This window comes from Anopheles coustani, chromosome 2 (assembly GCF_943734705.1).
Source record: "Anopheles coustani chromosome 2, idAnoCousDA_361_x.2, whole genome shotgun sequence".
In the NCBI taxonomy this organism is placed as follows: Eukaryota; Metazoa; Arthropoda; class Insecta; order Diptera; family Culicidae; genus Anopheles; species Anopheles coustani.
The window spans coordinates 8,555,660-8,570,828 of record NC_071289.1 but is presented as its reverse complement, the minus strand read 5'-3'; the positions used below and the strand labels follow the sequence as shown (position 1 = coordinate 8,570,828).

Genomic DNA, 15,169 nt, shown 5'->3' with positions numbered 1-15,169 from the left:
GAGGACAGTTGGTACGGGAGTTCGAGGATGTTCGTGGACGAGGGCCCGAGTGTGGAATCTCGTGTGCTAAGTTTCGAGGAGTTTAGCAGCGAGTACAGTCCGATGAGCCGTGATCGTTATCTACGTTCGAGCCGCTACTCACCTTCGTATGGCAACGGTAACGAGCTCCAGCAGGACAGTGGAGATTGGGAACGCTACTCGAGCGGATCTACTCCAAATTATCCGCGACAAGAACTGCCCAAAAGCCGCCGGAAGTATGGAACGTACGGGAAGAGTTCGCGAACTCGTGGTTATAGCAAGAGCTCGATGGATGTGAATGGGTTTGGTCGCAAGAAGACGAATCGTGCGGCGAGGACATACCCCAACGAAGGTGCGCCCTACGGAAAGACGACGTCAGTGACATTCAAGGCGGTCGCACCGAAGCCAAACTGTGCACAGAACTTACTGATCGGATGTACGCCGACCGTAACCAGGCTTCCCTGTTCGGCGAGTCTACCGTTCGAGAGTTACAGTGCACCCCCCTACTATCCACATCCACCACCGATGTATCACCATGCACCACCGCTAGCCCACTATGGTCCGCCGCATCCAGCAGCCTACCCTGGCTACTACCCGCCTCCCCCAAGCTACTATCCACCACCACCACCATCACCACCCCAAACAAAGCCAACCTCACCGGGGGCCTATCCAAAGCCTTCCGAAGCTGGGCCCTCCTACAAAGTGGCCAAGGAGGATGAAGAGGAAGCTGTTCCCGGTTTCGCGGCCCCGGTCCAGGAAGAGCTGGGCGAGTCGGCCAAGGTGCCAGTTATCTCCGCCTTCAACAAACCATCGTCGGAACCCTCGATAGGAGCAGCGGCTCCGACGGCGGCATCGACAACAGCCAGGGCATTGGTAGGCACGCAGGCGGAGCCGGAAAAAACGACCAGCACGGCCAACCCGCTGCCAGTGCTGACGACGACAACCGAGGCGAACGAGGACAACGACGAATTCTGGGCCGTCGAGTCGAACACGGAGAGTTCAACGGACGCCGCCGTCGAGGTGGCGACCGCGCGACGCTAAAACGCGTGTAAATATTTGTGGTTTTCTATTTTTTTTTTAGTAACAAATAAAAAGTCAGCTCCACGCTGTGTCGCAAAGAGAGTTGCACAAACACAAAAACCCTTTCCCTTCGATAGAACTCGACTCGACGTTCTTTAAGGTATGCTTCTTCGCGGTGGTTCGGGGTATGCAAAGTTTCACTTTCGTCAGCAAAATGATGCGTGATGACCTAAAATGTGGCACGGTTTTAAGCTCATGGAAGTTGGGAAATAATTTCTCTTATGTTCCTAATTCTACATCATCGACTTGAAACAATAAGAGAATTAGAGAATTATTTGACCAAGAAACTGTACATTACAAGAGGGAGTCGAATGGACCCATCCCAGCGAATTGCTTCTTCTTCTTCTTTAATGGCCCGCTCGCAGTTGAGCACGTCGTGCTGGCATGGCCTGGTCACCAATCGTTCTCCAGCGAATTGCATATTTTCTGTAAAACAAATTTGACGAATCATCAGAACGCATGTTTTGTGGCATATTTTTCCTGTACTCTTGATAATTTAATTCGTAGTGACAGTTGAGAGGTTATCTTCAACAACTCCAATGTAAGACACGCCAAAATAATTAAAGTCAGTGGCACGCGCTTACTTACGGGCAAACCAATCATATTGGATTGAACTTCGAGGCCGTGAAATTGGATCACATACGCCTTTAACCCGCTTTATTTTTCGTAAATATACTTTTTTGTCAATTGCACACAGGCCGTCGAGGTACGAAAAATTGCTGACGGAAGCAATATTTTTGAATCGTCATTAATCCAAACCGGGCATGAGCCGATCGGTTTGCGCAGATTTTCATTCATACAGCATTTGGCAGTGGTTGAAAGGTGTTTGCTCTTGGTTAATCGTCACGGAATGCGTTTGAAAAGTTTGATAGGCGAAAAGAAGAGAAATTAAGTTGTACCAATTCTGTGAAGTAAAGAGTGTTTGTTGGACGTGATGGTGATGAAGTTTGGATTGTTGTGTCTCTTTTGGGCAGCTGGAACGTTGGCCCATTACGGTGTAGATGGCAGATGGTATGCAAGGTCTGAAATGAACGTGGACAAACGAACGACAAGCAATGATCGATCGCGGAGACTGCAGGAAGTCAGCAACTCCTACTATCCAAAGAAGCAAGACCCTCAATATCAACCCCCGAGTAGTAGCTACCCGTCTGCCTATGGCTATGGGAAACCATTCCAGCAGGATGAACGCGATTGGGAACGCTATGCTATAGTTGACGTTCGTATGCCTTCAAGTCAAGATACATCTGAAAGCTACTGGCTGTATGGCTCTTCCAGGGGCTCCTGGAGTGATGGTGGCTGTAAGAACACGCTTAATGTGGATGGTTACGAGCGCAAGAAGACGAGTCGTGCTGCTCAGGATACTGGGTACGCAGTGGGCGTCCCTTCTGAAAAGTCTACACCATTTATGTACAACACAGTTCCGTCGAGTGCGAATGGATACAAACCGACTAATTATGCGAGTGGATCGCTTGATCAAAATACAGTGTACTCTACAGACTCATCGTACTACTTAACAGACCCGATGTATCACGATGTACCGTTCGCTCAGTATAATCAACCTCAACCACTCGGCTACCCGGGTTTTGGAGAACCTCATTACGACTACTATCCATCGCCAGCGGCAGTTCCACAAACCCCCGGTCCTTATGAGCCGCCTTACCAAAGTGTTGATGACGCGCAAGAGTCATATCCCTATACACCACTACTTTACTATGGGTCGATGCCACCGGAAGTCTATCCGGAATATGACCATCCTCCCATGGATTACTATCCATCGCCAACATTCGGACCACCTGGAGCAGATCTTTCGAAACCCCCGGTCTCCGGAGCTGGATCAAAGCCAATGACTGGTGGCGATTCTCCATACAAGATGACCACAGACGAACAGCATCCCTCATTCGCTGCACCAGTGCGGGAAAGGTTGAACGAATCACCCAAAGCTCCGGTCATCTCCGCGTACGGACAACCTTCCTCTTCGCCAGAGAGTACGACCAACTCGAACGCCACGGTTAAGGCAGAAACGAAAGCACCAGGAAATGGAACGGCGGTGCAGCAGGCGACGACCGCAAAAAGCACCGCCATGTTGATGACTACAACGAAGAAACCGAAAACGGATGACGAAGCATTCTGGGCCATGGACACGAGCGCCGAAAGTACCACGGATCTAGTCGAGGAGTCCGCCGAACGGGGAAATTGAGTGGAATTGGCGTAATTGTCTTATTTTATAGCACGAGGTTTTACAAAAATACAAATCATTCCCTGCCGTTTTGATGATTCTGAAGTTAATTCAGTAAGTTCCGAAACATTTTGATAAATTTCAAATAAACTTCTTATGCGTTGTTCAATATTTTATGAAAGCTATTTGTCCGATCATTTTCTTATCCACTGTTCAAAGATTTGTTTATAGAAAGTAATACGTGCAGTTGTTAAATGTCAACAGTTGGTCTAAACAGGAGCTTTTACTTTTTAAGGTAACAAAAAAAAGTTGTATCGTTCGAGAAAGCAACATTTTTGTGCAAACGAAGCGTTACCTGTTTTCGTTGTTATTTTGCTCGTTTCCTACATTCCTTGTTTTTATGCTACCTTTCGCTGAGAGCCATGAGTGGAACCGGAAGTCGTTAAAGGCGCCATGTGGATTTATGTGCGATATATAATGCTACTGCGTCGGAATGTTGTCAGTCCACCGTGTTTGGTCTCTTGGAAAAGCGGTTAAGTGACGTACGAAATGAAGCGATTCTTCGCGATCAGCCTACTGACTTTGGGAGTGGTTTTGGCGGCCCCACCAAAGTACGGTGGACATGGTGGTGGTTACGGTGGAGACCTTGTGGAACCGGGACCGGCCGTCGTCTACACCTACCCGGCAGTGGCACCAGTCGTTAAGTGTGGTCACAACTTGGTAGTTAACTGTGGAGCACATCACGCGGGAGTTCCATGTCATGCAGCATCTCACGGACATGGCCACGGAGCGTACGGAGGTCATGGAGCGTATGGAGGCCACGGAACGTACGGAGGCCACGGAGCTTACGGTGGTCACGAGGTATACGGAGGGCACGGAACGTACGGAGGTCACGGAGGTTACAGACAGCAAACACCAGATATGGGGACGGCACGCAACACAGATATGGAGGATCAAGGGTTCGTGCAGTTTCCAGGCAGAGGACGTCACAGCCGTCCTGGCAAGTATCCGGCATTCCCTACCACCATGAGTCCTGCACCAACCACGCCGAGTACCGTACAGCAAAGCACACCAAGCGGCTACACCAAACCCACCACGAATGCCCCGGAGAAGGTGTAAATAACAGGAGTAAACTGAGGTCCCACGACTTTCGCGCTATGTATTTTACTTTCCTCCAATTCCCCAGTCGAAGAAATTTCTGATTGCCCTTAATTGTATATTGAAATAAAATTATTCTAAAATGAAACGATATATTTGAAGCAAATTTTATTTTAAATTTTTTTTAAACTTATATTGGTTTTATGTGGTCTGCTTTTTAGATCTTTCGAACTCACCTTCAGACAACAATGTATATTGCTAGTGGGACATTTTGGAATTTTCCTGGTTTTGGTTGAGATCTGGTTATGTACTTTATATTTTACATCTCTTGAACTTGTGGCGGCCGAAAAATGTGAAACAGCTAGGTATGATTTATATAATATTCACCATAATTTTTGTTCTGGAAAATTTTAGAATAAAAAAGAAAAGAAAAAACCGTCAACATACTTTACAAATGCTAAATAAAATTCCATAAGCTTTATTTGGAAAACTTCGCTAGTGATTTTTGGAGAACAGAAATGCAAGTTATTTAAGAAAGGTAGCAAATCAATTACAATGCACTCTCGCCATCGAAGCATCAAATTGAATAAACAATTCCGATATAATTAATTGCTTCGATTGATAGATTGGTGGTTTTGTATATTTTTTCATCATTCGATGTTTTCATTAACACGAAATGGCTAGTTAAACGTGTACTCAATGCATTTATATTAAATTCACTGCGATTGAACGATAAGGCAGAATGTTTGATCAACTAACAAAATGATACATACGCTTTTTTCTTGTACCACACCCACCATGTGTGCTTTTTTTTGCATAAGTGAGCAAGTTTATTTTGTTTTACAAAACTGTATTCTGTTATAAAAATAACTGTTGTTTCTTGTTTAGAAACGCAGTCGGTATTGACACTTTTACGCACTTCGCTTCGGCTGTGGGTCATCCTTGACGGCGATTGTGCGTTCGCGTAGCCGATTTTAAAGAAAACACTCGCAAATTGCCGCGCGGTTCTTGGCTGGAGGAAAACAAAAATGCACCTAGCAAAAGCCAAATAAAACACACCCTTGGACACCTTTCGTGTTTTGGTTGCTGTTTTGTTTATGGAGCAAAAAAGGAAACTTTGTTACTGGTTAGGAAGCGAGTGGTATCTTTTCGTCTGATATAAAATGACCCCCGGGAGGCGAGAAAGATCATCAGTCAACGGTTTCAGCTCTCTCGGTGAAGAACTCAGTCAAAGTAAAGTAAAGACTAGCAACATGAACAGCTTCATCGCAATCACCCTGCTGGCGTTGGCTGGAGTTGCCCTGGCGGCACCACCGAAGTACGGACACGCCGGTGGCCATGTGGTACCCGGTCCGGCCGTCGTCCACACCTACCCGGCGGTGGCACCCCTCGTCAAGTGCGGCCACAACCTGGTGGTGAGCTGCGGAACCCATCACGCAGCCGTTCCCTGCCAGGCGGCTGCCCACGGACACGGATACGGCCACGGTGGACACGGTGGACACGCTGCTCACGGTGGACACGCTGGACATTACCGTGCCCAGCAGCACGGTGAGAAGGTTGGCATCAACCAGGACGGCACCATGGCGGAGATTATTTAAGCGGCCAGCAGAGCAGCCGTCATCAAAGACTGAGGAACATTCCGGTATCCCCCCCTTCCACTCACCTAACATCCACCAACCTGATCGACGTGTTCTACTTAGCGGGGAATGTTGAAGTGAACATGTGTCATAATAAAACATTAAGTGAAAGCTTTCACTTTTGATAACAAAACAAACCAACCACTTTGTTGTTATTTAAAGTTTGTTGTTTGGATGCTTGTTGTTGTTATTGCGTTTATTGTTTAAAAGTAAAAATCAGCTGAAAAACACAGTAAATGAGGCGTTGGCTCTGGTATGAATCACCTAAATGAAACAACTTTTGATTCAGTTGAAGTTGCTACAATCGATTGTGTTTTTGCGGAACTAATTATTTTAGTAGCATTTTGATAATTTGGCACTTGTAAGGTAAAAGAACCAAAAGTGTTGCAACCAAATTTTTTTACTCAAAATCTCCTAAAATTACCGGGATATAGTCACATGCAGCACTACTGCAACTAGTCAATAAATCTCCCTTTTTTCGTAAAAAATTTCATCATCAAATGTAAAATTTTTGGGCTGACATAAATTGTTCTCAAACTATAGTTTTTATTTCGAATTTATCACTCCTTTGGCGCACAGACCTTTTTTCTTTATTTCAAACCGTTTAAATCGTAATATTTCGTAAGTCATGCAGGACTTTGATTACAAAAGTTTCTTATGCTGATAATGCTGTATAATGCTAATGGCAATAAAAATAAAAATAAGATGGCAAAATAATGTAAGGTTCGAAAGTACTGACAGGTCCGGGGTAGTTCATGTTTTAAATCCTAAACTCTCCTTTGGAGGAAAAGCTTGTCGGCTTCGAACACTACCGGCAGCGCAGTGGACTCGACAACAACTTTCGTAGTGGAGCAGGTAGCAGAGCACACAAGTAGAGTCGTCGTTACTCTCGGGAAAAAGCCCGTCACGGAGTGGGTTCACACACCGGCTACAAATACAACCAAACGCTGGGACGGATTGGTCCACAGTCAATCGAAGCAAGGATACACCGAAACCGTCGGCAAACTGTGTGTGTGTGTATGGGAAAGAGAGGGAGAGAATTGGAAAAGTATAAAAGTGTGCGAGCGTGGGAGAATGGAGCGTGCTCCCGGAAAGGAAGAAGGACACGCTGCGTACTACTCCCACGTTATTGCCTTCGGGCTTGGAGGATCCTTTCGGCACGCGGCTCCACGGCAAGAGCGAGAGATATTGAAAGTGAGAGCCGAATTTCGGGCCCACCTCCCTTACCCCTCTCCGACCCTTGGAACAGGGTGAAGGACGAATGGGTGGGTGGGTGAATGCGCGGTTTTTGGGCAAGCAGTTGGCGTTGGTCCGGCGGACCCTTCAGTCTTCAGTCAGTTTTTCCACCGGTCGTATGTACGGGTACGCGGGTCTTACGCGCTAAACCAAACCTTACATCGCCTCTCAATCGGGCCCCCACTACTGTGCTGTCAATCTGTGCTAGACCTGCCCCACCACCTTCCGCCCACTAACCCACCCCACCACCCCACATCGAGGACGTCGCGCGTCACCAACATAAACCAAACCAAGTTCTGGTACGTTTCGGTTTCGATTTTCCTATACTCCGTGGCTCCACAACTCGGTGGATGATGTGATGAAAAGTGAATAGGTTCCGTGTGTGTGGTGACTCTTCCTCCCGTTGCGAAAAGAAAAATCGTCCTCGTATCGTCCTTTCGCCCTTCCGCGGAACTCCGCGAAAAGCAAGTTTCTGCAACAACCGAAGCCTCGCGTTATCGCCGGAAGGACGAAGCGGTGACGACGACGACGAAGATGAAGACGATTGGTAGAGTAGTCCTGGGAAGGAAATATGGCGAAACGGAAATGAAGAGAGTGAAACAAGAAAAAAAAGCGACGGATACCCCAACGACTACGACGCTTCCGTTTGCGTGACCGTCCATCTACATCGAATAAATCAATTCTTTTTTCGCTGTTAATTAACTTAAAAGTTTTTCCCTTTTTGCTGCTGCTGCTGTGTGTCACTCTCTTCCGTTCCCTGCGTTCGATCATTCTCTCTCATTTTCTCTCCATTTTTCCTTTTTTTTGTTTTTCGTTTGTCGCCACTATATCCTTCACCACTCACTCGTGTCCCGTCTCGCTTTTTCTTTTATTTTTTTTGTTTCCAAACTGTCCATCGATGTACATTAATCCTTGCCAGACGTGTACCCATTGTGCCGTGGAAAATAGCTTCAACTCGCCAACGCCGAAGGACTTCTTCGTCTTCGTCTAGGAGGAAGGAATGGGGCTTTATCCTCCTTCGTGTGCCAAGCGTGGGTGTTTGTGTGCAATAAAATGTGCAAAATAATCGTTACTATATTAGTGTCTTAAAGCACAACATAGAAAAGAGAGGGCGGGAGAGAGATCGCAAATGAGAGAAGGGAAAAGAGGATAATAGACAAGAAGGAAGAAAAACAAAAAAGGAAGAGCGGAAGAGAGCTTGCGATCCTCTTCGACAACAGCCTTCCTATCAACAAACAATCACTCCCGCAACGCGCGAGACGATGGCAATCAATTTCGCGACATCGGGGGAGGGGGGGGGGGGGGGGGAGAGGAAAGGGTGGAGCGTAATGTAAGGACAACAATTGGGCGACCCCTTCCACATGGTGACCCTCCGCGGCCGCCTGTGACTAACGCCAAAGCCTGACGAGGATTGGGGTGTGTTCCTTGTGTGGCTTGAGACTTTGGTGTTTTTTTCAAATATTTTTTTCGAATCCTCCCACAACGAGACGCTCTTCGCGGTGCTGCTTTGTGTGAGTGAGCCAAGGGTTTGCCAATTGCTCCCCCGGATAGTCGGAAACGCAGACTACACTCCAAGGAACTACGTGTTGCGGATGGAGCAAGCTTCGTTTCGCTGACATTATGTCATTGAGGCTTTTCTATTTTGTTTACGGCTCAACGCGTTTCTTCGAGCCTTCGCGTGAGTGTTTATTGTGCAGGATGGTTGCAATTCCTTTTTGATAGGTATTTGTTTCTTTATTGCCGTCTGCCTTCGTGATTCGTAAGGATTTTACAAGCCCTTTGGCATCTTACTCTCGTCCGTTAGGGCTAGGTCAGGTTGACATTGGCGTCTGCTGGCCGACTGCTCTTGACCGATCGCCCATATGTTACCCTATCAGACCGAACCAACACCTCTCTTGTACGGTTGAGTGTGTGTGTGTGTGTGTGTTGGTCCAAGTGGAATGATATGATAAGGACGCACCGCATCGCATTGTCCTCCACCTAAAAGGAAGTGAACGCCACACGCAAACACGCAACACCGTTTGACAGCTCGCGAGAGCGGCTTCCCGCGAGAGGAAGGATCTCGGGTTTGGATCCGCGGATCCAGAAAACACTACACTCCTCTCCGGAATCTCCTGGCGGAGAGTGAACTGCGTTCCACGGAGGATGGGGAGCAAATCAGCATCCACACACCGATTTTACTGCCCAATCGCTCTTGCTTTGAACGCGAATTTCGTGACTTCACCTTCGGCTGTCAGCAGCCAGTTGTTGCTATGGCGACGGGGCGCACACACTACTACCAACTACGCGCGCTCGGATTCGGGTTTCGCGATTCCAGCCCCGAGAGGACACCGTGTTGATCTGAGGACGGTCAGCAGCAGTAGTAGCACCATCAGCAGACGAGGACACTTTTAGCGTCGGAAACGATTCTCGCCAGCTGAGGCCGTACACACCGTTCCCTTCATTCGACGTGATCGCAGCGAAAGGTGTGTGCGTGTGCGTTGATGCTTGGTTTGGGAACATCTTAGTCGTCGTTGGGGACTCTTTTAGTTAGGAGTCGCTGGTTTGGATCGGATTTATAGTGTGTGACATCGTATACGCCCCAAATGGTGGTTGCGTGGGGTTCTAAGTGAAGATTTCGCGTGCAAAAGTGTTCCACTGCTTTACAGGAAGTACGAGTTGTTGGGAGATATAACCACTTCCTCCTAATTCGCAAGGACGTTGGAAGTTGCCGCGAGTTCGCAGACCAACGACAGGAAGTTTATTCTACTCCATCGTCATCTGTTATGCTTCGCAAAATAAGTCTTACAGCATAATCTCCCGTTTCCGATGAGTGAAATCGACGAACATGGATGCAGTTGTGACACAGAAAGCCGCCGTCGGTTACAATGGCCGATAAAACGGAATTCCACTTGGTGAACAGGATTGTAGGAAACCGCGAGACAAAACAAGAAAAGCGGAAGTGCCAGATTCCGAAAGGGGGAACAACAACAATGCCATGCCGTACAAAAAAAGCACTCCCTGGAGTGAACCACTTGTGCCGCGCCCGAGTTCCGGCGGGATTGCATTGTTGCGAAATTGTGCTACTTCGAGCCTTCCAGCTGTCGCACGAAAGCGGTTGGCTTTCCCAAGCGACGTTTTCTTGGGGAAAGCTAGTTTTCGTTTTAAAATGTCTTCCCTACTTCGACTCACGTACAACCACGTTTCTGTTGCGAACGGTGTGAATCCAGAAAGGGGTTGGAAAATAAGGAAAACCCAAAGGTCTGCCCCCGGAAACGATGAGGGTGGGCGTGATACGAAGGCCGGGTGATGTGACTTACGATGACAATGGCACCAACACCGAGGTGAAGCCAAGGATCAGGATTGGCACTGAGTGTACTCTGCGGCCCGCGGAGTTGGGCTTCTCTTCTGTGCGGAAAACAAAAGGACTTCCTGTGAAAAATCAGCCTACTCTATCGCTTGGAAACACCTCGTAGGGGGAAAAGGGGCAAAAGGGAAATCCGCAAGTGGAACGTTTTACGCAAACACGCTCCGCAACTTCCTTCGGTTGTATTCTTTTGTGTAGGACTTCAATAAGGAATGAAAAGATTGAAGACACAGAAGATTCCATTGATTCCTTTTTTTGTTAACCCCGATAAAATATGCCTTTTGCAGATGTGACCTCCCGTAGATGCCGGTGTACTCACTTTCCATTCTGGTAGAAAATTTCAGTGCAGTGTGTGTGTGTATGCTTACGTGCGAGTAGTGTGGAACGTCTATCTATCCGTCTAACAACTATAACCTTGCTGTATATCCGTGTGCTACAATCGTATATCGTGTTGTGATCCATGTGAGCTAGTGTTTGATTGTGTGTACGTGTTCCGATGTACGTGTGTCTATGCTTTTCCCTTGCTGCCCACACATCTACTATATGCGTGTATAACCTACCGTCGTCTAGGATAATCGTTATCTAAATCCGTGGAAAAGCAAAGCTCTAATAATTGTAACTCCTGCCAACCGCAATCGACATCGGCTTCAACACCAAAGTGAAGTCAAAGTTGTGTTTGATGTGAGGGAAAAGATGTCCACCGGTTAATGGTCCGCTAGTGGCGACCGATGTCCCGCTGAAAGGATACGCGCACCTCGTAAGGATTAACTACCCACGGTTCCGGGATTCATCAGCTAACAGCGTCGTTCGGACGAACAGCCAACATCAAACAGGTAGGTCCACATGGATTGTTCTGTGGCTGTGTGTGTGTGTATGTGCGTGCCTCTCCACGGGCGATGGCCACCGTCGCATATTTTGTGAGCGTACGAGAAATCGAAACACCTCGCCCGAAACACAGCAATTTGTACGCTCATGAATATTTATTTTGTCACTCCGTCAAACGGGCTCGGGGTCTCGGTAGTATCTTCGTCCATTCCATGCCGTCTTCTAGTTGTTTGCTTGTTTCCCTCCCCCCTTCCCCCCCCCCCCCCCATTCTTCCCAGTGTAAGCGAGCTACACCCCGGCGGAGCGAAACGAGGTGGGTGCAAATGCGTTTTTGACCATTTCCCTGCCATCTCAAAAAAAAAAACACAAGCGCAGATAGTCTTTTCTGTGTTCATTTCACCCCTATTCGGTTCCGCCCCCCGGGATGGATGCCTTCGGAAAAAAACTAAGAATGGCAGCCACGTACGGGCGATTTGTCATGGGCAAGTGGAAAAGTGGCACAAGGAAAAGCACCGAAAACTAGAGCCGGACGGCCGGATGGCATGCGGATTGCCTACTTTCGGGCGCGCTCTTAACTTTTGGGGAACAGGAGCCAGAAAAAATGATGATCTTGTGTATGGTAATGGCGAAGTTTTATGACAATTAATACACCTTACAAATTGAAGGATAAAATTGAACATGATATATTCACACATATTATTTGCCTTGGTTTCATTGGTAAATAATCACAAAGACATAGTGCTGTTTCAACATAAATTATCAATCAGTATCGGAATAAAACAAATAACAATGTGATTGAATAAAGTAAAACGAAGTTGACGACACGATTTAAAGACAACTTGAAACTGATTGATTATCCTGTAAAAAATGTTAAACGAAAAGAATCAAGTCAAACCCCTAGATTGTAGTTTAAATGCATTTGTTACACGTTGATGCAACAGAATAGTTTGTTGTAAAATCCGAAACGACATGTAAATATTTGTCTATGCCGCTTTCATATCGCGTGCCGGCAAGGGTTAAAGCGATTTGTTTTTACTCAAACACTTTTCCGCAAGCAGATTGTATTGCATGTAACGGCGTTGTGTTGCATACGATTTTCTTTTATTAAAATTCAACTTTTTTGTAAACACCACCACATCCCCAGCTCATTGTGTTCGGTGTACATGTACGTGTTTAAAGTTAGAATTTTAATTCGCAAACGCCGTATGCTTCCCGAATATGCTAATACTCGACGGTGCCAACCCGTGCGGGTTTTCGGCAAACGAACGTGCAAAAGAAAAGCGAACCAAACACTCCCGCTGTCCGCCATCATCGACGGGCGGAGGTGATGACAGTTTGCAAAAAGCAGCACCCACCGGCGGTCTCCATCGGGGGGGTTTTCTTTTCGCTGTACCGTAAACCGTAACGAAATGTAAATTTTATTTCATTCCATACTTATTATTTTAAACGACCGTATCGCATGGGAGATGCCGATTTTCATTTTTCCACTCTCACTTTTCACAACCCTGCGGCTTTCGGTGGCTTCCTTCGCTTTGATGTTCAGACCATCCAATTCCCGTTCCATATCATCCCCCCCCTTCCCAAAACAAAGTGCTCTCCGGCGCCCCACAGTGTTGGAAAATGCTACACACCGAGACGAACACCAGGCGCCTCCATCGGGGTTGCGTTCGCTAGTAGAGTAAGACTAAAAAAAAAAATCACACACACATACACACCCACATATATACCTTTTGCCTTCGATACGGTTGCCTTGGTGTTTCTAGCTGTTCACTTTTCTGCTTCGGTTTGTCATTTGCCTTCCATTTTCCCTTCGCCAATGGATTCGCACTGCAATGTCGCTTCGTGCGAAAGCTTTCTTTTTGCTTCCAGCCCAACGGATCTCACTTCTTTTTGCTTTCTTATGCTGGCAGGGGAATTTCGTTGTGTGTTTTTTCCTTCCCCTGTTGTTGTTCTTGTTGTTTGGTGTCACATCAAAGAAAATTTGAATATTACCATTAGATGGTGGTGTGAAATTGGGTGAAAATTATGGGTTTGCGAGCAGCCCATTGGTGATGGCGATGGCCGGCGGGCAAAGAACGCTGGAGCAAAGAAAAACCAACGTCCCCTTTGCCGCTTGCTTTCTTTCCCCCTCTCCCCACAGACTGTCTTTTGTCGCTGAACTGAAGTGGAGCGGATTAATTCGCGAGACCAGTTGAACAGAAACAGGCCGGCCCCATGATTGCGGGACCGTTGATCATCGGGTATTAGTAGCGTTCGCGCGGGAAGAAAGCAGTTAATTTGTTTGTTTGATCATCTCCGCTCGAGGGTTCTGGGGGTGCCCTCGGAAAGCTCGCAGTGGGTTGAAATATTGATTTTAGACTCGTTTCGATGCCACCCGCATCGGTCGTTCTCTCCGTCGTCGATCTGTTTGCGGCTAAGCCGCGTAAAACCTTTTCCAATTTTGGTTTTTGCTTCCATTGTTTTCGTTCTTTTCCGACCCCCCTTTTTATTCGCATCAACAATTCCGAAAATTGATTATGAGTGGCCGCCGCGGGCCGGATCTTCATTATCTGCGTTCCGGTTCCGATGTGTTTTTTTTAATTGATATTGATTAAGCGATCAATAAAAAGGATCTGGCCGGAGTAATAAAGATAAAGGTAGAGCGGCATTTAATTGCCCCGTTCGTGGGGGTTTTGTGTTGTGTGTTTCACATTAAGCGCTCGCCAGAACAATTGGAACCATTTTGTTTCACATTTTTATACCCGGTTTGCATTTGCAAATTAGATTCGTATCGGATCGAATGGTGGTGCGTTGTCGATTTATTTAGTTGAACATTACCTTATGCCGCCACTTTTGCTCGGTGGGAACAATCAAATTAAATTTAATGCCTACATATTCGATCAATATTAATAATTTAATTAATGATGCGTGCGGCCTCGATAAAGCTATCGTAAAGGCACCGTTTTATGGATAAGCCAATTAGGTACTGGTCGATATTGGGTTCTAACCAGCATCAAAACCTATGTTGAATAGTTTTCCAACATGCCAACAACTTCATTTATTTTAAATGTAACAAAAGTGTCAAAGAAACTCAGCCAGGAAGGAACTCGGGATGAAAAACGACACCTTGGTGTCGGTACCTCTAATACCCCTGTTCAGATTGAAGCTTACAGTGGAGATGATGTGTGAATAGCATTCATCAGGATATTCACCTATTCATGTATCACAAAACCCTGCCTCCCTATTCATAGAAGGTAATTCTATTGGCGAAACCCGAAACAACCTTGTTAGCCGTAGGGAGGTGGCCCATGATGGAGGATTTCCGCTGGTGGGAGGGGGGGGGGGGAGTCCGAGGGGGGATGTAATCTATCCCGGGCAGGCTCGGGACACCGATGGCGGGCGGTGTCGAGCCACTCACCGCAAAAGAGCCGTCGAAAGAGCAGCCGCGCGGCCCATTCAGCGATGAAGTATCATCGTATCATCATCTTTTGGCCCCGCATTGTGCGCCCCGCCCCATCCATCCAAGGTAAACACTGGTGCTCATGTGTGTGGCCACCAGAAGGACGAAAATCAAGCACCATTCGCACATACACACACACGCCCATAGAACCACGAGTGTGAGGCTCGTCCCAGTCGAGCCGTGGTGTCAATCGTCGAAAACATGCTAAAAGTAGATCTATCATGTGTATGATGGGCCCATGTGTGTGAAGATGTGAACATTATGACTCCAAGGGCCCCTCCCTTACCCCACACTCCACTCCCACAGCCCATCAT

The 15,169-nt window shown here is 47.1% G+C and overlaps 2 protein-coding genes across 2 annotated transcripts; both read left to right on the top strand.

Annotated features, from left to right (window-relative positions):
* Positions 1-27: 27 nt before the first annotated feature.
* On the top strand, positions 28-1,059 carry LOC131261934 (uncharacterized). The gene has a single exon (XM_058263805.1). The coding sequence runs from the start codon at positions 28-30 to the stop codon at positions 1,057-1,059; it is 1,032 nt and encodes a 343-aa protein (XP_058119788.1).
* Positions 1,060-5,625: 4,566 nt separating this feature from the next.
* LOC131261919 (vitelline membrane protein 15a-1-like) lies at positions 5,626-5,970 on the top strand. Its single transcript, XM_058263780.1, has one exon. The coding sequence runs from the start codon at positions 5,626-5,628 to the stop codon at positions 5,968-5,970; it is 345 nt and encodes a 114-aa protein (XP_058119763.1).
* The last annotated feature ends 9,199 nt before the right edge of the window (positions 5,971-15,169 follow it).